The 23,012-nt window shown below is 37.4% G+C and overlaps 2 protein-coding genes across 4 annotated transcripts in view; one reads left to right on the top strand and one right to left on the bottom strand.

Annotated features, from left to right (window-relative positions):
- The window catches only part of GLIPR1 (GLI pathogenesis related 1), a 35,344-nt gene extending 29,543 nt beyond the window's left edge, over nt 1–5,801 (top strand). Inside the window, exons 6-8 of the mRNA XM_008053094.2 lie at nt 1,344–1,429; nt 5,332–5,358; nt 5,462–5,801. Of these exons, the coding sequence (XP_008051285.1) occupies nt 1,344–1,429; nt 5,332–5,358; nt 5,462–5,616 (268 nt within the window). The 3' untranslated portion in view covers nt 5,617–5,801. The remainder of the gene's footprint in view (nt 1–1,343; nt 1,430–5,331; nt 5,359–5,461) is intronic.
- A 380-nt stretch (nt 5,802–6,181) lies between these two features.
- KRR1 (KRR1, small subunit processome component homolog) lies at nt 6,182–18,701 on the bottom strand. 3 transcript variants are annotated; one of them, XM_008053092.2, is made up of 10 exons: nt 18,570–18,699; nt 15,624–15,796; nt 14,154–14,288; nt 13,839–13,964; nt 13,664–13,747; nt 12,176–12,232; nt 10,607–10,777; nt 8,464–8,541; nt 8,266–8,359; nt 6,182–6,745 (listed from the first exon to the last, which is right to left on the bottom strand). In XM_008053092.2, the coding sequence occupies exons 1-10, from the start codon at nt 18,652–18,654 to the stop codon at nt 6,603–6,605; spliced, it is 1,146 nt and encodes a 381-aa protein (XP_008051283.1). In that variant the 5' UTR covers nt 18,655–18,699; the 3' UTR covers nt 6,182–6,602. The 3 variants fall into 3 exon arrangements, with proteins under 3 accessions (XP_008051283.1, XP_021565663.1, XP_008051284.1); XM_021709988.1 differs by lacking the exon at nt 10,607–10,777 and having other exon boundaries at nt 18,570–18,701; XM_008053093.1 differs by lacking the exon at nt 12,176–12,232 and having other exon boundaries at nt 18,570–18,700.
- Between the last annotated feature and the right edge of the window lie 4,311 nt (nt 18,702–23,012).

Raw genomic sequence — 23,012 nt, 5'->3', positions numbered from 1 at the left:
CGCCTGTAGTTCCAGCTCCTTGGAAGGCTGAGGCGGAAGGATAGCCGGAGCCCAGCAGGTTGAGGCTGCGGTGGCCAGGAGGGGCCACTGCACTCCAGTCTGGGTGACAGAGTGAGACTCCAACTCAAAAAAATAATAATAATAATAGAGAAACCCATATTACTATATCACAAATTTTGTTTTAAATATTTTGATAGCTCTTAATTTAATTGGTTTCTTGTGTAATCCTATGTATTTTATTATATGCATTTAAAAACAAAAAGGGCACCATGACACAAAAAAGTTAAGAACCCCTTTTCAAAAGTAGAGTTCAAAAAAAGACTAGTACAAGGGCAAGTTCATTGAGATAAATGGACAGCCTCTTACCATCATTTCTCTGGAGATATTTATGAGGTTATAAAAAGCTTGGGTATTATTTCATTTTCTAGTCTGTAACTTTGGTCAATTACTTATAAGTTGTGCCTCAGTCTCTAGCTGTATAATGAGGATAAATAAATAATAGTACCTTCCTCAAAGGGTTGGTGTGAAGATTATTTCATCCAAGGGTGTTTAGAACAGTGACTAGCATACTGAGTGCTTGGTGATTATCAGCCATTATCCTTATCACATATTTTATGTACAAACAAGTTGCACTCTAGAAATTCCCCCATATCTCTAGTTATTTATTATTATTTTTTGGAAGGCATTTACCCCAGCCAAATGGCTCCTGTCCAGTAAAAACTATGGAGGCTTAGTAGACTAAGAAGAGTAAATGTGGGTCATCATAGCTTTTCCAGGATGAACAACTTTTTGAATGGTAGAAATCACATAAGCCAGAGGATAAGTAGAGAGAGCTTGCCCTGAAGTCAGACAAATCTGTTTCCTTCAGACTGTGACATGTATAAATTGTGATTTGAGGCAAGCTATTAATCTTGTATAAGTTTCCTTATTTGTAAAACAGAAATAGAAATAACTTCCTCTCAGAGCTTTCAGAATTAAATGAGATGATGGAAATTAAAACATAGGTTCATAGACACAGTACATAGAATGAACTCCGCACGTATTAGCAGGCTCCCATTTTTGCTTTCTTCACTTCTATTACCAACCCTCAGAATCTGGGGACTCCTACCTTGTTATTCTCCTGCATTTAGTTAAAGATTCATAGTAAGTTGCAACTTATTTTTATTTTTATTTTTTTGAGTTGGAGTCTCACTCTGTCACCCAGGCAGGAGTACAGTGGCATGCTCACAGCCACTGCAGCCTCGACCTGCTGGGCTTAGGCCATCCTTCTGCCTCAGCCTAGTAAGTTGCAACTTTTATAAAAACAAAAAGCCCCTAACAGACATCCTCCATTTACTTTACAGAGGGAATTACCCCACGTGGCCATATAAGAAAGGAGCCACTTGCAGTGCCTGCCCCAACAATGACAAGTGTTTGGATGATCTCTGCGGTGAGTACAAGGAACATTCTACCAATAGAACAATGTAATAGAAACTGCTGTAACTCTCTACAGAATTAAGAGTGAACCCATTTCTTATTCTAACAACCATTTTTAAGGAAATTGGCAGCAATCAAACCAATGGCTTACTGTGCTAGGAATGAATATGTTTACAACACATTTAAGGAAGAAAATCATATCCTTTTTATTTAGTTCCAATTGGTCCAACAACAAAAATATGGTGTTGGAAACAGTAACCAAAATCCCCAAGATTTGCTAATTTCAACAAGATAAAAAATGTGTGTAACCAGGGCATCCTAATCGAATTCTGCATTTCGTGGCCCTACCTGCCTGAAGCACTCAACTAAATGAAATATAGCTGCTGCCGGGCTCGGTGGCTCAGCCTGTAATCCCACGCCTTCGGGAGGCTGAGGTAAGTGGATTGCCTGAGCCCGCGGGTTCGAGACCCGCCTGGGCAGCGAGACCTCATCTCCACAATAAATCCAAAAATGAGCCGGGCGTGGTAGCGCGTGCCTGTAGTTCCGGCTACTTGGAAGGCTGAGGCAGAAGGATCGCCGGAGCCCAGCAGGTAGAGGCTGCGGTGACCGGGAGCAGCCACTGCAGTCCAGTCTGGGCGACAGAGTGAGACTCCAACTCAAAAAAAAAAAAAAAAAAAAAAAAAAAAAATATATATATATATATATATATATATATATATATATATGCAACGTAACACTTCTTACGAGCATGACAGTATTTAATGAGGAACAGGGTGTAAAAGGTGAATGAGGATAACTTTCCAAGTATGTTTTACTACACTTCCTAGCAAAATTCTGCTTGGTAATTTTGAAACATTAATAATTGGTTGAGTGTATTTCTGGCTTTTGTTCCACACACAAGCCTTTGCATCCCAGTATGATTTTTATTGCATTTTTTTTCCTCGTGATGTGAAGGGGAAACCTCACTTACGCTATGATAGCTGTGCAAATCTCATGGTACTGTTGTGTCCACATCTGTAACAAACTGAACTCAGAACAGTAGGACTGGGGTGAGATGCTTAGAGGAGAGAGGTCAAGTTTCACAGCATAACATTTTCTTCCAAGTTCTGTTGCTTACTTACATGTTTTTTAAGATGCCTTTCAAGTCTGTGCTTATAAAGTTTCATCTATTAAACTGATAATTCCACTCCTCCCTATTTAGAAATTTTTTGTTTGTTTGTTTTTTTTGAGTAGGAGTCTCTATCGCCCAGGCTGTAGCACATTTCTGGCCACCGCAGCCTCAACCTTCTGGACTCAGGTGATCCTCCTGTCTCAGTCTTCCAAGTAGCTGGACCATAGGTGTACATCACCACACCCGGCTACATTTTTTTATTTATTGTAGACGAGGTCTCGCCAAGTTGCCCAGGCTGGTCTTGAACCAGCAATCAGGCAATCCTGTTGCCTCTACCCGAAGTACTGGGATTACAGGCGTGAGCTACTGCGCCCCACTAACACTACATTCTTATCTTACTCCAGGTACAGTAGCACTTTTTGGAACAGCTTTCTGAGACATTTTTCTCCCAGTTCAACCATTCTTTATTTCACTTATTGATCTTGTTAAGGGAATTTAGTAACTTGCAGCCACAATGCAACTGTCTTCTCAGGGTATCAACATATTCACTGAATTCTCTTTCATGTCGCTGTAAAACTACAAAACATATATATTTCTTCCAAGTTGAGCAGTATAAAATAGAGGTTAAAATCATAGATTTTAGAACCAATGTGTCAATTTCCAATTCCACCACTGTGACCGTGGGTAATTTTCTGTTCCTATACTCTCAATTTGATGAAAAACCACATTCCCTTTAAAAATCTAGATAATCGGGTGGGTACAGTGGCTCATGCCTGTAATCTCAGCACTTTGGGAGGCTGAGTGTGAGGAGTGCTTGAGCCTAGGTGTTTGAGACCAGCCTGGGAAAATAGTGAGACCTTGTCTGAATCAATCAATCAATCAAGTAACCCAGGCGTAGTGGTGTGTGCCCAAAGTCTCAACTATTCAGGCAGCTGAGGTAGGAGGACTGCCTGAGCCCAGGAGGCCGAGGCAGCAGTGTGCTGTGATCATGCCCCTGCACTCCAGCCTAGGCAAGAGACTCCAACTCAAAAACAAACAAATAATCTAGATAATTAGTAACACCACCACAATGACAAGAAAATATTGCTCGTGTTTCAGCTTTTGATGGTAGGAGGTGTAGCTTTAGATGGTCTCTAATCTTGTGGAATAAAATTTAGAAGACAAACACTATAGCCCAATAATACGAACTCCTGACACGTGCATGGTATTTATAAGATGTGAATTCTATTACCCATTTACTTTAGATGACTTCTCAGCATCCTCTAGGTTGATCTTTTCACTAATTTCCTATTCTCAAAGTCAGGTTTATGTAATTTCTGTCTTCATAGAAATGTAGGCTTATTTGAAAGTATTCTACTTTTTGCACTAATACTGAATAAATAATAGCATTTGAAATTAAAAAAAAAAACTTAAGAATAACCATCTCACTTCTTATTATGAAGTCTGATAAGGGCAGAAGTTAAAGGATAAAAGCCTTTATTTAACAAATTCTGACAAATTATGGCAAGAACCGATACACAATTTCCTCTGTGTTCTTCTTCTAGATCCTGTTGGTAATTCAATAAATACCCACGGAGGCCAAGTCAGGACTGTTTTACAAAATGTGCTGGGCATACTAGTGATACATAAGATGATTTTAGCTAGTGTATAGATGCACATTTGTTTCGATGTTTGAATATTTAACATTTAAAGAATGTGTTAAAACAATAACTATAACATCACACCCTTGATTTCACAGATGTAGCTACCAAGACAAGTTAGGGTAGCAGCTTCATAGTAATTCACCAGAGAAAGCCCCCAAACAGGTATAATCATCAAGGATGCTCACAAGTGCCCAAAAGGAAAGCTTTTTGATGGATTCCACCATGGCATACAAGGGCAACTACAGTAGAACTGGGTGGAGAAGGTGTCTATTTCATAAAAGAAAGTATCCAGAGGGCTAATGGCAGTCATGGAATTTCTTTCTTTCCAGTGTTCTAAATGTCAAAATCTAAATAAAGCTCAGTGAAAGGAGTAATTGACTTTTGAGAGCCAAATGCCCTAATAATGATTTAATGACACCAGAAAGGTCACTGTCTTTTACTATTGATTCATCGCAAACAGTATCATTCTTCTCAGGAAAGAACTTATTTTATTTTTGAGTTGGATTCTCACTCTGTCGCCCAGACTGGAGTGCAGTAGCACATTCCTGGCCACCGCAGCCTCAACCTGCTGGGCTCTGGTGATCATTCCGCCTCAGCCTTCCAAGTAGGCGGAACTACAGGTGCGCACTACCATGCCCGGCTAATTTTTGATTATTGTAGAGATGAGGTCTCGCCAAGTTGCCCGGGTGGGTCTTGAACCCGTGGACTCAGGCAATCCACTTGCCTCAGCCTCCCAAAGTGCTGGGATTACAGGCTGAGCCACCGAGCCCGGCCAGGAACTTATTTTCAAGAAAATATTTTAATAAATTACTCACATTGATTATCTCTAATATTTAACTTTTTATTTTTATTTCCAAATGTTAATTGTATTTTTTATCTGCTACGAGTAGTATGCAAAATTATTTTCCATATGTAGTAGTGGTATTGTCTCCTTCATATAAAAGGTGTATAATAAAGTTTATATAAAAAGTCAACTTAAAAATACCATGTTACTTCAGATAGTGAAAAAAACAATCTTGGATAATTAACCTTTGAAAATGACTGCAACAAAGCTAAAGGAACAGTAATAGTTATAATTAAAGACTTAGCCTTTTAAAATAAGACAAAAGCCTCACCTATACCTAGCCTTTTAATTTTTGTTTCTTCTCCCTGGCTTTACAGTTAACCCACAGCGAGACAAAGTCAAACGTATGTACATAAATCTTAAATTGCTTCATTAAAAACTATGTGAATTATGTCACTGCATTTCAAGAAACAATGTCTAAGAGAATATTCTATTTTTGTTTTACAGGTTACTACTCTGTGGTGTACCCAGGCTGGCCCATATCTTTACGTAACAGATATACTTCTCTCTTTCTCATCGTTAATGTAGTAATTCTGTTACTGTCTGTTATAATTACCATTGTGGTAAAGCACAAATATCCTAATTTAATTCTTTTGGACTAATACAATCCAGGGGGAAAAAAAACTCATTCAGATATGGCTTTTTTTTTAAAGCAATAATAGTTGGGTGTATTTCTAATTTATATTTAAAACATTTCAGAAAAATAATGTTGCTGCAGCAAACTCTTACTCAAAAGGGAAACTGTTCAAGTTCCTAACATCTCAAATAAACTTGTCTTGACTTTCTACTTTTCTGTGAATGAGCACTGTTTTGTAGGTTGCCACAGCTGGACTCTAAGTAATCCAGACTCTTTGTTTCAGCTTTCAAACCTGCAAACTGAGTGAGGTACAATAGACCTTTCAAGGTGACTCCAGTGGCCCTCATTAGTTAAAAACATCATTGCTTCCTGCCTGCTGCTTCGACAGGTTTTCCCTGCGCTCTTGCAACTTGAAGTCTTTCTGGTTTACCACTTCCCCAGATTCAGAATAGAAGAGTAACTAAGGGATTTGATTTCAGAGGCCTTAATTTTCTGCTGATGAACTGTTTAATCTTAGAACAAAAGGTAAAACAGAATTGTAAAAAGAGATAAACCTAAATATTTACTTATCATTAGAAAAGGAAAGAGAGCACTGAAAAGTTGGCATTTATTTTCCTCTAAACAAATGCTTGGAAATCATATTTAAAGACTAACCAATGACATCAGACATTGGATTTAATGGATAATCACAGTGGTCACAATTCCAATAATCTCTATATAATAAACCTAGAAATTTACTCTCAAAATCATGCTTAGGCAAAGCCTGCCTGGGACTAATTAGGTGCAACATATACAAAGACACACATACCACATTCTAGCACAGAATTTTTCAAAAAATATATGGAGACTACAATAATTTATAAAGAATACTGTTCTATGAACAAAAAGAATTCCAAAAAAGGTGAACAAAGTATTATTTTTTACAGATAAGGCAACTAATGCCCTGGTATCTCAAAATCCTTTACAAAAGGAGATAGCTTCATAGTTCTAGTCAGTGGGTTTTCTTGTAAATTACTTTTTTTTCTTCTTTTTCTTTTCATCTGCTTCCATCTTAAGCTTAACTTCTTCAGCTGTAAGAGCGCCCAGTTTCTTATTCTTTGATTTCTTAATCTTTTCCTTGATGGTAGCCACATCAATTTTAGTTTCAGTAGAAGCTAGACAAATTAAAAACACAATATATGTAATCCTTTAGCTTTTACCAAATAAAGTATATGTGAAAGGTCATAGTATGAAATATCTGCCCAAAGGTAAACTAGAAATGTCTTCAAACTAGGAGAAAACAAATCATAAAGTATATATATATATATATATATATATATATATTTTTTTTTTTTGAGTTGCAGTCTCACTCTGTCACCCAGACTAGAGTGCAGTAGCCGCTCCCAGCCACCACAGCCTCTACCTGCTGGGCTCCAGTGATCCTTCCGCCTCAGCCTTCCAAGTAACCAGAACTACAGACATGGGCTACTACACCCGGCTAATTTTTTCATTTATTGTAGAGACGAGGTCTCACGAAGTTGCCCAGGCTGGTCTTGAACCCACGGGCTCAGGCAATCCACTCACCTCCTCACCTCGGCCTCCCAAAGTGCTGGGATTACAGGTTGACCCACCAAGCCTGGCCAGAATACAGTACTTTTTTTTTTTTAAGATGTAGGGTATAATTCAGGGTTAGGTATACAAACATCGATTATACAGGTACCCTTGTTGATGAAGTGTGCCCTTCCCTCCCTTAGCAGGTTCCCTCAACTGCCAATCCCACCTCCCCATTCCCCTGACAGTTTCCCACTACTGCCAATCCCTTTCTTATAGTATTATGATAATTGTTCAAGGTCCGCTTATGAGTGAGAACATATGGTACTCTGTTCTTTGTTTCTGTCATAGATCACTGAGTATGATCAACTCTAAATCCATCCAAGTTGCTACGAAGTCCATGTGTTTGTCCTTCTTTATGGCTGCATAATATAGAATATAGTACTTTTAGGGCTATTAACAATGAAGCAACATAAGATACTGAAATAATAAAGTGTGGTATGTTTCTGAGCAATAACCTACATACACTATCGTGGGTGAGCCCTCTCCCCTCCATGTGCCAATGTTCACTTTGGAGGGTTACTTTAGGAAGAACAAAAAAGTGTCACCACAAGGAAAGAAAATACAAAAGAGGAGAGGATTAATTAGAATAAGGCTAGAAACAGAGAAGAAAAGGCACAAGAGTTTTGTCCTAATGTCTTAATAGCCCCTGAACAAGACTTTCCTGTCATTACAAGTCCATGCCCTCTAGTCCAAGGTAATATGAAAGCCATGGCCAGAGATCACATAAATCAAGAGAAGACAAAGCACAACTTCTGATAAGTCCTTTTTGAGAAGTATGATAGCAGAGCTCGGGATCTTATGGCTTCTGTTACTTTTATTTTTACAGAAGATGCACTGATTGCAAAGACAGATCAGAGGTCAGGGGAAGATTGTCAATCTGGGATACTCTGAAATAGGCATTAGCTGCTACTAAATTATAAGTCACCTTAGTCATCTCTTGTCCCTCAGATTAGTAATTAATGAAATGCCAGGAAAATTGATGAAAGATATAGTTATTTCTTTACTCAACACTCAGATTCCGACAAATTCACCACAGATTTACTTTTCATAGTTAATATAAAGAGTTAAAAACAAGCATTACCTTCCTTAGGTTTCACAACTGGTTTTTCTTTAGGTGGAATAAAAGCTTTGTTTCTTTCCTCCTGTCTCTTACTGAGAGCTTCTGCCTGTTTCGCCTACATTATTAATAAAAAGTACATTAGTTAAATATAATTTATAGTTAAATAAGAATTCAGGTATTCATGAACTTTGCTGTTAACGCTGTTAGACACAGCCTTACCTTTATTGCTTCCATTTTCTGTCGCTTCTTCTGATTTGCCTTCAAAAAGTATGCCCCACTAGCCAACTCTTTATCAATCTATTGAAAACAATATTTATTATTACATCAGAAATAATGCAGATGAGAAGTCATTTCCTAAGGAAGATACAGTGTCCTTAAGGCAAAAACAGTAGGGTCAAACTCTGATATACTCATAAAGGTAGTGACATAAAAAGAGAAAGGTACACTAGGCTAAGGGAAATACATGCACACAAGCAAGAGTATGATAGGTGATGTGTCATAGAATACACACCAGAGTGGTTTAGGTGGGATGGAAGGTCAGTGCTTCAGAAAAGTGTGAGAAGAAACTGGAAAGATAGTTTAGTGGAAGCTTGAGGAAGCCTGAATGCCAGGCAGAGGTAGGATATGATTTAGAACTGATTAGACATTCCTGAGAAGAGTGAAGAGACCTAAGCAGCATTTCTTTTTTTTAGAGTCAGAGGTCTCATTCTGTTATCTAGGCTGGAGTGCAGTGGCATGCTCATGGCCACCACAGACCTCAGGCGATCCTTCCACCTCAGCCTTCCAAGTAGCAGGAACCACAGGCACATGCTACCATGCCCAGATAGTTTTTCTTGATTTATTGTAGAGATGAGGTCTTGCCATGCTGCCCAGGCTAGACTAGCATTTCAGTAAGTTACAGAAAAATGGATAAGAGACAAGAGCCTCAAATAAAAGTGGTGACACGCATAAGGAAAGCAAGAATTGTCAGAATTTGGTGACTAATTAAATGTTAATTAGAAAAAGCAACGGCTTGTTCATTCAATATACAGTCTATATATATAATATATATAACTGATCTATCTCCATTTACATTGCATTATTACATCTAAGGCACTGTTCGAAACTCTTTATAAGTTACCAGCTCATTTAATCCCCATTAACAATTCTTTGAGATAGGTATTATCATTACCCCCATGTTAGGTCATTGATGGGATAAATAACTTGTTTACAGTCCTATAGTGAGTGTCAGAACAGTCAACTGAGATATCACCATTTCAAGAAGCTTGCAGGGACAAGGAAGAAACACAAGTCAATTACTAACTGCAGGACAGGATCATCAGAAATGCAGTAGGCTGTTATGGAAGCATGATCTAGTTAAGAAATCCCTCTGCTTTCCCTCAACTCCTATCAGCTTCCTTTGGGTCTCACTTTCTTCCCTTTCCAGAGCAGATGCCATGATCCCATACTTGCACTGTCTTCTTTTCACCAAGATCATCACTTTTCCCTTTTGACCTATCATCAGACCTTCCTGGGAAGACTCCAAACATAGCAAGAGAGAAAAAAGACTGTAGATAGAAATGGATGAGTCTGCATGCTGAGCAGAAATATCTAGTCTAGAGAGAGAGGAGACTTTAAGAGTGAGTCAAGGAGGAGAAGGATAAAGCAAGAGGACACACAGAACTGCCAGACAGTACTGAAAACATCTAGGCTTGGAAACATGCATTTTTAGTGGATTTAACAGAAAGACAGGACTTTCTCTAACTTAGTCTGGTAGCCACAATGGGGGAAAGAAGCCAAGTGTTTGGACTGATCCAAGTTTTAGAGTTTTGCTGGAAAGGTGTGATGGAAAGAAAAATAAGCAGGAACAAAAACAGTGATGGGCAAGAGAGAAAAGGAGGTTTTGGTCATGGTGGGAAAGGAAATGAAGCAAAAACAGCTGACAAAACGGAAGGGATTCATAATTTAGAAAAAGAATGGATATTACAATTTATAATTTCAGAACCAGAACAGTCATATTCAGATAGCACATGTTTACAATAATGTCACTAAAGCAGAGCAAAGAGTATCGCAGGCTAAAATGTTGAATTCTTTATCCATGGTACGTTTATAGTAGCTACAGGGACATAACTGACTCCAACCACTCTGATGCAGTTTACACTCAATGTGATGGCCCCACTCCCCATTCCATGCACTCAGTTCAAAATATGCCGATTTATAGGTACCCTCAGTTTCTTTTATCCCTGTCTCTCCCTATACACACACACACACACACACATACACACACAGACTCTCCCTCTTTCTCTCTCTACCTAAAATACCCTCAATAAAGTTTAGATGAAATGGGTTCTCTTTCAAATCAACTTTAACATGTAATACTCACCTGACTTTCCGGCTGCGGTGGTGGGAATGGTGTATACTCTTTCTTAACAGATTTTTTCTTTGGTTCCTTGCGTTTATTCACATTTTTATGTTTGAACTGTGGCAAAAATCTTTCCCAACTTTGTGATCGCAATTCAGAATCTTTTGCCAACTCTCTTTTAATCATTAAAGTCTTCAGTCATGCAACATATAAAGTAAAAATTTTTAATTTCAAAAGTCACATATTTGTCAGACTAAGACATTACGGATATTGTTTCTAGAAGCAATAAAAGAACAGTTCCTAGTTTTAGTGAAATTAAACCAATTCCAAAGCAAAATATGTTATCTCAAATATGTATAATTAACCAAGCATTAAAAATTTAGATTAAGAAATGCAGAATTGTGAAAATAAAATTAGATGAAAATAAAACTAACTCAACTTCTCAACCATTATTTCATTAAAACCTTTAAAACTCAATTAACAGCAGGGAAGGTTCTAAATTAATTGATGTTCCCTGCAAGTAGGAAGCTTTCAGTCGCAACTGGGATACCACAGGAAAAGACAAAAGTAACCTTTCTCGTGATTTAACAAAAAACAATATTCTCACATTTCCCCCACTCCACTGGAATTTTAGACTTTACATCAGAGATACAAACCAGGCATCAGATACACCACTCGCTTTCTATAGATATGTAATACAACTCAAAATCACTTTTACCTTAATCTAACAGTGACTTTATAACTTAACTTCATAAAATTTAAGTGGACTGCTCAACAAGTACTCATCATAAAACTGCTCATTATATCCCTGCTACATTTTCAAGTGTAATCACAAACTTTGTGCAGACAGGGATATAACAGATCTCTCTCAGAGAGCTATAATTTGAGTGTTAAATCCTTTTTTTTTTTTTTTGAGTTGGAGTCTCACTCCATCACCCAGACTGGAGTGCAGTGGCATGCTCACAGCCACCCCAGCATCAAACTGCTGGACTCAGAAGGTCCTTCCGCCTCAGGCTTCCAAGTAGCTGGAACTACAGATACATGCTATCATGCCTAGCTAATTTTTTTTTTTTAATTTATTGTAGAGATGAAGTCTCGCCAAGTGGCCCGGGTGGTTCTCAAACCCATGGGCTCAGGCAATTCTCTCACCTCGGCCGACTGTTTAATTCTAAAAAAAGTTTTAATATAATCTGAGATGTTTCAGATTTTATTTACTAGAAAAAGACAGAATTCTGAAAGATCCTATCTTTCAATATAATATATAGGCTCATGATCTAAGATAACTGGATTGATATCACCTACAACAAATTCTGTAAAGCTTCTTTTCATCATATTAGAACTGTATGATACATTATAGTATCCCTTTCAATAGTTTTATCGTACTCCATGGAAACCTAAGCTTCCAAGGAAGTAACTACAAAACTGAGGTAGAGTTAAACAAACTGAATTCTACCTCTGGTTCACCCAAAATAGCTCTGCTTTATCTGTCTATACATTTGAATTTCATAAAACATTTAATTTCCAGAAGTTTCTGTAGCTAAAAGAAGTTTATAACAACCACTGGTATAGTTATACATAATTAGCACTCACTTTAATGTTATAAATTGGATGAATATTCTTCATAGTATCTAGAACTACTTTTCGAACCTGAAATTTGCAAAGAAAAATTAATTACTCACTTATAAAGAGATTTTAATGAACCAAGTAGAAGAGAATATTGCCAGATATCCTATGAATCAGGCAACAGCTATCAAATTCAGCATACTAGTTGCCTCAACTGCTTTGAGTAGCTTCTAGATCTTTTATAATAGTATTGACCCTCATTTGAATACAATGAAGTTTCTCAATTACTGTTAAAATATAGAGCACAGAACTAATCTGACACTCTAGAGCTACACGGCTTAAGGGGAGGAGATCTGAATTTACAGTCAGAAAATGTAGGCTCAAACACTAGCTGCCACTTCATATAGGAAAGTGACTTAATGTTTCTGTTCCAGCTTTCTCATTTGTAATATGAAGATAAACTATTTACCTCAAGAGTTTATTTTAAGAATCATATATACTTTAAAGACTTCATAAGACTAGAAAGTATTCAATATATTTAAATTATCATTGTTCTATGAGAACATGACAGACTTATGAAAAAAGAGGGCCAACAAAATTACTACTAAAGGCCTTGGAAAGGAAATACAACCACACAGCCAGATCCAGACAACAACAGTATCGAAAGGAGTCAACAGAAACAGCATTTGCTCCACAGATTTTCTCACCACATTTAATTTGACAAGTTAAAGAAAATGTTCACGAAAACATTAAATAAACATTATACTAAAATTCAAGCAAAAGGAAATACATCTTGAAGAAAAGTTTTCAGAGTCTGACCTCTACTGGCTGTAAACATTACTGCAAATAACTAGATTTTTGCTCAAATTTTCAATCATTTAAGCACATGTAACTATACTATGTTTCTCTTATGTGCTACAGACTGAAGATCTTTTTTTTTGAGTTGAAGTCTCACTCTGTTGCCCAGACTGGAGTGCAGTGGCCGCTCCTGGCCACCGCAGCCTCGACCTGCTGGGCTCCAGCGATCCTTCCACCTCAGCCTTCTGTGTAGCCGGAATTACAGGCATGCACTACCATGCCCGGCTGATTTTTTGATTTATTGTAGAGATGAGGTCTCGCTGCCCAGGCGGGTCTCGAACCCACGGGCTCAGGCAATACACTTACCTCAGTCTCCCAAAGGCGTGGGATTACAGGCTGAGCCACCGAGCCCGGCTCAGACTGAAGATCTTACAAGCCTACTTAAATTTTGTAGTGGGAGAAATGATAGTGTGTAGATCTTTTAATTCAGAAACAGATGTCTCCATAGTTGCCAGGGGTTGGCCATAATGTATTAGGGTCCAGAAGAGATGATTCCCTCAAATGACATGATACACAAAGTATTTACTAATGGAAAATCAAACAAAGCACATTCTAAAAAAAATTATAAAGCAATATATTATCCAACAAACTATTAAAATCAAATTACTTAATTTATTATCGGCTAAAAATTAATTGGAGATAATAAATAGCTCTCACCTCCTTTAAGCCACTAAAAGGTCCAATAGCTGAAACTGTGTTTCCCTGAACCATAATGTAACAGTTCGTTAAGAGTTCCAAGGCCTATATCAGGAAAACAATAAGTTGAAATTCACTACCCTGAAAAGATTAATCACAGAGGAAGATTCTCAAGTTTTCCATTGATAAAAAGTACCTTCAATGTAGATCCTTTGGGACCAATAAGCCGTTGTCTTCTTTTTACAAATCTTTCTTTATTTCTTACTAAAGAACCTATTTTAATTATGTCACATGCAATATCATCCTGAAGAATTCGCACTGCCTTTTGGAAAAATAAAAACACTCTATCAATAGTCTTTACAATTACATTTGTTTCCTAAGCCCCGTTAATGCTATCTAAGCACAAACATGAAAATTCGATGACAGAAGGAAGCGGGGGAGGAAGATATAATGCTATGGGTTGTCTAATGTTGATGCAAATAAAGCAAAGTCTCTGTAACTCTAGATTTACCTGTTCAAATGAAACACTCCTTGCTAATAGTTTTATTAGATCTCTGGCCCTAATGATGATATATGGATCAAAAGTCTTCTTTGTAGTACAAACAGTCATGCTGCCCTCAATCAGGTCCAGGGTTGCATTAACATGCTACAAAAAGAAAAAAGAGCAAAAAGCAGCTGTTTCATTTTTAGATAAATATAAACCTATTCAAACTATTAATTTCTGTGCCATTAATGTCTGTGTCTCAAATGCTATCAATTCCTTCCTTGAGGAAGCTAGATAGTTCAATGTAAATAATGAATACTTAATTATTTTCATACTTTATAGAATATAAGAAACTGGACCAACTGAAACCATTTATGCTTGGCTTCAGAATACTTTGTATTTATTGGAACACAGATTATCTCTAATTTTAAATATGTAAATTGATCCAAATTAGGACATACTCAACACTATACAGCATCTCTATTCTGGACCCAGCTCCACTCTGCAAACCGTTTCATTGGGTGAGAACTGACTTTCCCTTTCAAACCTCCTTCTAGCTGGCTAGGGAACTAAATACAAAGTTTAGAAAAAACTGACTTAGGTTCATAAATAAACAAGAATTAGGAAAATTCAGCATCAACTCCCAGTAGGAAAAAAACAGATTTCAACAAAGCACAAAAATGCTATTTTCTCCCTTGTGAGCATCATCTGCATAATATTTCAACATAGTGAGTGTTGAACAATTCAACAGATGGCTGGGCCTCTATGAGGTTACAAGAAAAAGCAAAGAGTTCAATCCCACATACAACTATAAAACACAGACTGCAGCTTGTTGAGTCACCTCTATTCTCAATGGCATAATCAATTCCAGAGTAGTCCCAAAAGCGCAAAACAATTTGTATCACAACCTAGTACATATACACACATAAGACACACATATACACACACACACAAAACTGAGCCAACAGCTTCCTAAAGTGATATTCACCTTTAATACATGTGACACACTCTATTTTTAAAAGGGTCATTATAGCCACTATATTGACTTTTCACATTAATGGGTTTCAAGTCCCAATGTGGGAGGAAAAAATACACTGCTCTAGGGGCATGGCAGCAGCAATGAAAACTGACACATCTTTCACTTAAAATGAAAAATAAGCAATTAGTCAGAAACATGACTCAGCTCACACTGGCCAGATACGAGACAACTATCATGGCCTAGAATAAGCATTCTGAAATGTAGACTTCACGAGTGAGTTTCAGACAGACTGTGAAACTCCTAAAATATCAAAGGTATGCACATTTTTCAAAATAAGTTATTAAAAACAAATGAACTATGGGAATAAAGCTTGCCTAAACCATTTAAAAAAACCAGGGGAACCAAATTAACCATATGGTAGCACTTTGGGAAAAAATCCATTAGCACACATATATTTACTTAAAAGTAAAGACATAAGCAAGAGCAAAATCTCAAAGAAATATATAAAATATACATACATGTTCATTCAAGGCTTTCTGCACCAATGGCCAACACTCTTTCAAGTAAGCTTCCCTATATTTTGGGAACAAAGTTGCAAAACTGCTTTCTTCCAAGAGTCCTCTGGGATTGTCCTCTTTGGAAAAAGTTGGCTCCTTCCAACCATCAGGAACAGTGAGGAGTTCTGATTCATCTACAGAGGGAAAAAACTTACACATCACATTTTAATTGTATCTTGGGCACTTTATTAACATTGCATGTACATATTCACAAGCTTCCTATACACCTTGTACTTTCTCTTCCCCTGCTTTTTCTATTAGTCAAGAGTCAAAAACATGTCTGTCATTACCATTAGTACACTGCATTAAAATTATCTATATACATTTCAGTTGCCTCATAAGGCAAAGATCTTTAAAGGCAAGAATTTTTCCTTTTGTATTCATACCAGTTGACATATGCCTGACAGATAACGGGTACTTAAGAAACTTGTATCCCACTATACTATTGTAAAGTTGAACATTCAAGTGCCACCTTGTTTACTATTTTAAATATAATTAACCTTTCTGACTTTTCCGGAATGAAACCTAAGTATGTATTAATATGTATATATATATATATTTGTGCATGTGTGTATAAAACTTTGACTTGTCTAAGGGACATAAGACTGACTCAGTCTGGCACTCCTTTCACAAAAAGAAAATGCCTCCTAAAGGACAGAAATTATCTCCTGAATAATTTATTTTAAAACTCTTAGTCCTGAATTTTAAAAACCCCTTAACTACAACAGCTATACTCTAATTCAGTTCTACTCAATGGTATGATCCGTTGACCCACAGCATCAGCATAAACTGAAAGTTGGTTAGAAATGCAATGCTCTCTCCCTCAACCTAGACCTACAGAACTTCTAAGGTGAGGGACAGGGGGCTGTGTTTTAACTTTCTCTTCAAGCCAGGCTTGGTGGCTCAGCCTGTAATCCCGTGCCTTGGGAGGCTGAGGTGAGTGAATTGCCTGAGCCCATGAGATCGAGACCCGCCTGGGCAACTTGGTAAGACCTCATCTCTACGACAAATAAAAAAATGAGCCGAGTGTGGTAGCACACGCCTGTAGTTCCAGCTACTTGGAAGGCTGAGGCGGAAGGATCGCTGGAGCCCAGCAGGTCGAGGCTGCGGTGGCCAGGAGCGGCCACTGCACTCCAGTCTGGGCAACGGAGTGAGACTCCAACTCAAAAAAAAAAACACACACACAAAAAAAAAAACAAACAAAAAAGCATTCTCTTCAGCAGATTCTCAAGCACAGTTAAGTTTGAAAAGCAGGTCTTTGGCCCACATTATCAACCCAAGTCAGGTATACTTTCTGTTTCTTACACTCATCCACTTTGCTATTTCTGGTTCAAATCACAGAGTATTAGCTAATCTTCATATATCATTCACTCCCCTAATATCCTTTTCAAAAAGACATCAGGCTAGGCATGGTGGTTCACATCTATAATCCCAGCACTTTCTGAGGCCAAGGTAAGAGGACTGCCTGAGTCCATGGGTTCCAGGTCAGCCTGGGCAACATGGTGAGACCTCGTCTCTGCAATAAATCAAAAAAATTAGCCAGACTGTAATTCTGGCTACTTTGAAGGCTGAGGTGGTATGATTGCCTGAGCCTAGCAGGTTGAGACTGCAGTGGCTGTGATCTTGCCACTTCACACCAGACTGTGCAACAGAGTGAGACTCCGACTCTGAACGAATGAATGAATGAATGAGCCCTCAAATTCTACAACAGTGATTACTTAAAATGCCTATATGACTAAATCCTTATACAATTTAAACATTTCAACGACTATCAGTAAAAGTCACCCACTACAACCCTGGGGAAAAAACTGAAAAAATTAAACAGCAGTTTCACAACAGCCTCATAACATGTAAAAAGATACATAACCTCACAGGTAATCATGAAAAGTCAAATAAAAACCACAACCAGACACCATTTCATGCCTACCAAAAATGACAGAAATTCAAAATTCAGGTAAAATCAAGTATTAGTATGGATGTAAAGCAATGAGAATGCTCATTCACTGCTAATGAGAATCAAAACCGGCACAACCCCTTTGGGAAAAAAGTTACCATTACTTACACCCTACACTTCAGTAATTTCAATTCTATGCTCATAACTTAGAGAGCTATGAATGCTAGTTTCTCTGGTGGTTTTATTATTTTAAAAGTTATATATCTATATATTGTATATATATATATATATATATATATACTGTATTCTCTGCTATGTGCATTGCTTACTTATTTTTAAAGGAAACGACAACAAAAACTTTAAGTACCTTCCCCATGCATCTAGAATGAGAGTTCAACGTTTTTAACATTTCCTCTTAGACTGGTTAAGCAGCCCCCGGGCTATTTCTCTAGTCTCTCTTCCTGTCATTAATACATAAGAAAAGGTAAAACCAGACGCAATGCAAGAAAGCAATTAAAAAGTAGGGCAGTCTGAAGAGTAAGAACTGTGTCGTCTAATATTTCAGTAATATGGCAAACAGGAATAATCGGTAAATGTTTCAAACTGACTGACAAACTAGAGCCAAAGACATATCAGATATTTCCCCACATCACTGTCTCACTCCATTATCAGCATTCACTCCTGGACCTATCCCCATCTCATTCTATTCCTCACTCCGTCAAGGATTTTTAGCCAACAGCAAGTTGAAAGGTTCCGCAGTGCCCCCCGAAGTTTCTTAATCCTTACCCTTTTACAGAAAAGGGATTTGCAGCAGCTTCACTTGGGGGACCTTTAGTTTTGCTAGTGAGCGAGGAACACGTGGGCGCAGCCAGCACCCCCCAATCATCAGCAATTATACAAGCACTCAAATACACAGAACAGCTCCAGGCGGCTTTATACATCCACAGACACACACAAAAAAATCGAAGCTAAATAACCACAAACCCCTGGCTTCAGTTCTCACATAACATCACCTTGGTTCTCAGACTTCGGCTTCTGGTTACGAAATTCACTTCTTCCAGCCGCTCTTTCTGGCGGCTTCAGGGAGGGAGCGGCCATTTTCAAATTTCTTCGGGCGATACCGGAAATGAAACCGTTTTTAAATCCTACCGGCGACACTCAAGTGCACTCAAAATAAGTTCCGCCGAACTCAGACCAGGAGACCGGCGCAGTCTCCCTACACACAGAAAGTCCACCTGTTGGCACAAACTACAACGCTTTTTCTCCTACGAGGCCAATGGAGAGCCGGAGACCTCTTTCCCTGAATGCACTGCAACCATGGAGTTTGACTGCATGCTGGGAATTGTAGTCTAGTAGTATGAGCATGTTGGAGGCGGTCTTATCCGTAGTTTTCCCACGGCTTGATCGTTTAACCTATGACGCCTGACTGGGGAGTCTGTCCACCCAGTGCAAACACACTGTCATTGTTGTCATTCATTCATTCATTCGATAAACATTTCTATGCTCGCCAAATACGTGCTAGATGTTGGGAGGAGGTACAAATATGAGAATACAATGTATATAGTCCTACACTGCAAGAAGTGACAGTGATAGCTATTTTACTAATTACTGTGAGACTATTTCGTCAGGCACTTTACATTATTTCCATTTTTTAAAACAAACAAAAATAGAAAATACAGCTCTGTGAGACTGATCACTCTGTGGAAAGTAAGTTTTCAAACTTATTTCAAACCTTATTTCTGATGGTAATTTTCTAGGGTGTTGGTATTTCTCTAAGTCAGAGGGATAGTAATTAGGCGACAAGTGTGAAGTATTTCAGCTAGCCTAAGATTACTCAAAATGTCTTTCTCCTTTCTATCCTCAACATTGCCTATGGCTGACTTCAAGCTGTGTGAAGAGGTCCATCACTACTGAAAATCACCACACTTCTAGAAATTGAAAAGTTCTTCAACATGCCAAAACCAGGACTTTCAATGATTGATCTTATAGCTTGCCATTTATAAAATTTTCTGCAGCACAAATAGGGAAAGTATTTGATAGGTTGAATTTCTTGCATTAGTGAAATGGGAGACATCAGTCTGAAATTCACACTTGTAACTCTTCTATAATAATTTAAATTTTTATATATTAGGTCCATATATGAAATAGACTGTTACTTATGGACAGAAAATCCCGTGACAAATGTTTATGTTAAGATTTTTTATTTTATCTATTGTGTTTTATAAATGATAGTCAGGAATTTTATGTCTATTAGAAATTGCTCAAAAATGATAAATTCCTATCATGGAACACATAATGGATGAAAGTTGTAAAGTGAGGAGTAATTTCTTCAGTGTTCCAAAAAACCCTATGAAGGGGGTTCTGCTATTCTTATTTTAAGTAACTCAGTCACTAATAGGTAGAAAGTCATACTTCTGTCCTGGCAGTTTGACCACTAGCAGCTCCAGAAAGACTACTATGCATTAGGAGCTGCAAATGTGAAGGAAAGAGGGCTGGTGGGGAGCTTGGAGGGGGAAGCGGAGAGAATGGTCTTTAAGTAATGTTTGCATTAAAATTTCACTTTATTTTATAGAACAATTTTCTAGAGACTTTCATACACACTTACATATTTATTTTTTATTTTATTCACTTTAATCTTAGTATTACTATTATTATTTGAGGAGATTTTGTAATATGGTGAAGATGGGAAGAGGGTTAACTAAAACTCATCCATCCTTTTTTTGCAACTACTGAGTCTGTAAACCCAACCTTTAAACTTCATTTTACTGACCCCAGAGTTCATTTGTCCTGTTGGTTTTTTAAAAAATATCCTTTTAAATCATTTCTGAAAGAGATGTAAAAAATGAATAATAATTGAGTACTAAGATTTCTTTTTTTTTCGAGTTGGAGTCTCACTCTGTTGCCCAGGCTAGAGTGCAGTGGCTCACTCACGGCCACCACCTGCTGGTCTCAGGTGATCCTTCCACCTCAGCCTTCCAAGTATCTGGAACTATAGGCATGCATCAACCACCACACCCAGCTAATTTTTTGAGGTCTCACCAAGTTGCCCAAAATGGTCTCAAATCCATGGGCTCAGGCAATCCTCTCACCTTGGCCTCCCAAAGTGCTGGGATTATAGGCATGAGCCACCACTCAGGGCTGAGTGCTAAGATTTCTAAGATCCTCTAAGCCCCCTATTATGGATGACACCACACATTGTCCTGTCAGATTTATCACTGGGCCAAGTGCTAAGACATACCACACATTTTCCTGTTAGATTTCCAAAAAGATTTATCAGGTTCCTACAATAAATTATTTCAGCATTAAAAAATTATTTATCTCGTCTAACTCTAAAACCCTCATGTTGTCAACCAACTAAATACACAATATAAAAACAGGTTCCATATGACTGGAAGTTCAGTGAATTTTTTTTTTTAATCTGTCCCTTGCCTTCTAGGAGTCAATAATCTAACACAAGATGTATCACAATTAGGAGTAGGGAGTAATTTTGTATATGGGATATAGTATCCTTTATTAGATAATAAATATAGAAAAAAATTTAAATTAATTTTAAAAATAATATTCATTAGTTATTAATATAATTATATACCAAGGAGTATATACAGTTGTAAGCTATACAGTACTTTTTCCTTGCTGTAAATATGAGATTAAAAATACAACAAAATGCTAATTTGAAGCTAGTAGTCATAAGTTATATATAAAATTAAATTAATGGAAAAAGTTTTAGTTAAAACAGTCTCTGATGTCTAAAGACAGTTATCAGTTTACTGAATTTCCATATTTTGGTTTTAAAGGCAGAAATAGTACTTATATATACTTACTAAAACTTACAATTAACAGTCAAGTTGAATGAGAACAATGTTTCAACAATTTGCTTAGGTTATGTTTTAAACATTTAAAAAATGTTAAAAACTAACTAATGGTATAGAAAAAATAAATTCTGAAGTTAATTAGTTCTAGTAATTAAACATTATAACCAATATTACATTTGAATGATGATGAACTTTTAAAATTTGTAACAATAGTTTCCACATATGGCAACTATTTGCTAGGCTTCTTTCTTTGTAAAAGGGCAGATTATCTAATTTCAACTTTCTCCAAAAAATTTTTCCAAGTTGAAAGAACAAGTTGATTTTAAATAAATATGGGAAACTCTCCTAAAATATCCTTAGAAGACTAAAAATTCAAAAGTGATTATCAAAATTATAGTGTCCACATGTGCTGTGTAATTTTCATCTAAATTTCAGTGACTCCATGGTTCACAGATCATAAAATATTCAAAATAATGGTTTAAAATGTAAAATATTTATATGATAAGTAGTATTAAAAACTTAAAAGATATAAGAAAGACTGAGTGAAATATTTGCATGACATTCAATGGATTAATATCAATAATTTTCAAAGTGATAAGAAAAAGATGTAAGCAATTCAATAGAAAAAATAAGAAAAATATATTAATAGGTAATTGTAATGGTTAATTTTATGTGTCAAATTGACTGGGTCATAGTGTCCAAATATTTGGTCAAACATTATTCTGGATATTCCTGTGAAGATATTTTTGGTGAGATTCCCATTTAAATCAATGGACTTTGAATAAAACAAATTGCCCTTTATCCTGTGGGTGGGCCTTATTCAATCAGTGGAAGACCTGAATCTAACAAAACTGACCTCTCCTGAACAGAAATTTCTTCCCTGAACAAGAAGGAATTCTGCAGCAAATAGCTCGTGGGCTTGAACTGCAGCATTATCTCATCTCTGGTTCTCCACTCTGCAGATTTTGGATTTCTCAGCCTCTATATATGTGAGCTAATTTCTTCAAACAAATCTCTTTTTATATACGTATACACATTTATTGGTTCTGTTTCTCTGGAGGACCCTAACAAATACAAACATTTATAGTAGAGCAAATCCAAATGACTAATAAACATATGATGCCCAACCTCACTGCTGTCAGAAAAGCATACAGATTGGCAAAATAAGTGAGTAAATATACTCAAAAGCACTCACCAGATTGGCAAAATAAGTGAGTAAATATACATGTTTAAAATGATAATACTGCCGGGCTCGGTGGCTCAGCCTGTAATCCCGCGCCTTTGGGAGGCTGAGGTGAGTGGATTGCCTGAGCCCGCGGGTTCGAGACCCGCCTGGGCAACTTGGCAAGACCTCATCTCTACAATAAATCAAAAAAAATTAGCCGGGCGTGGTAGCGTGCGCCTGTAGTTCCAGCTACTTGGAAGGTTGAGGCGGAAGGATTGCCGGAGCCCAGCAGGTCGAGGCTGCAGTGGCCGGGAGCGGCCACTGCACTCCAGTCTGGGCGACAGAGTGAGACTCCAATTTAAAAAAAAAATGATAATACTGCTGCAGGAAAGAACACTGTCATACACAGCTGGTGGAAATGTTAACTTTACATTTTTGCAAAGAAGTCTGGTAAGATGAAATACACACATATTTTTCTG

The sequence above is a fragment of the Carlito syrichta genome, unplaced genomic scaffold (genome assembly GCF_000164805.1).
Source record: "Carlito syrichta isolate Samal-C Ts95f unplaced genomic scaffold, Tarsius_syrichta-2.0.1 Scaffold287855, whole genome shotgun sequence".
NCBI classification, from domain to species: Eukaryota; Metazoa; Chordata; class Mammalia; order Primates; family Tarsiidae; genus Carlito; species Carlito syrichta.
This window is presented reverse-complemented; position numbering and strand designations above follow the sequence as displayed.

What these genes read in the sequence shown, in the direction of transcription:
- KRR1 (XM_008053092.2), bottom strand. Translation starts at nt 18,654, where the DNA reads ATGGCCGCTCCCTCCCTGAAGCCGCCAGAAAGAGCGGCTGGAAGAAGT. An exon ending in CCAAAGGATCTACATTGAAG is followed by an intron (nt 13,748 to 13,838) that starts GTACTTTTTATC and finishes TTCCTGATATAG; the next exon opens with GCCTTGGAACTCTTAACGAA. An exon ending in AGTTGTGAAACCTAAGGAAG is followed by an intron (nt 6,746 to 8,265) that starts GTAATGCTTGTT and finishes TAATTTGTCTAG; the next exon opens with CTTCTACTGAAACTAAAATT.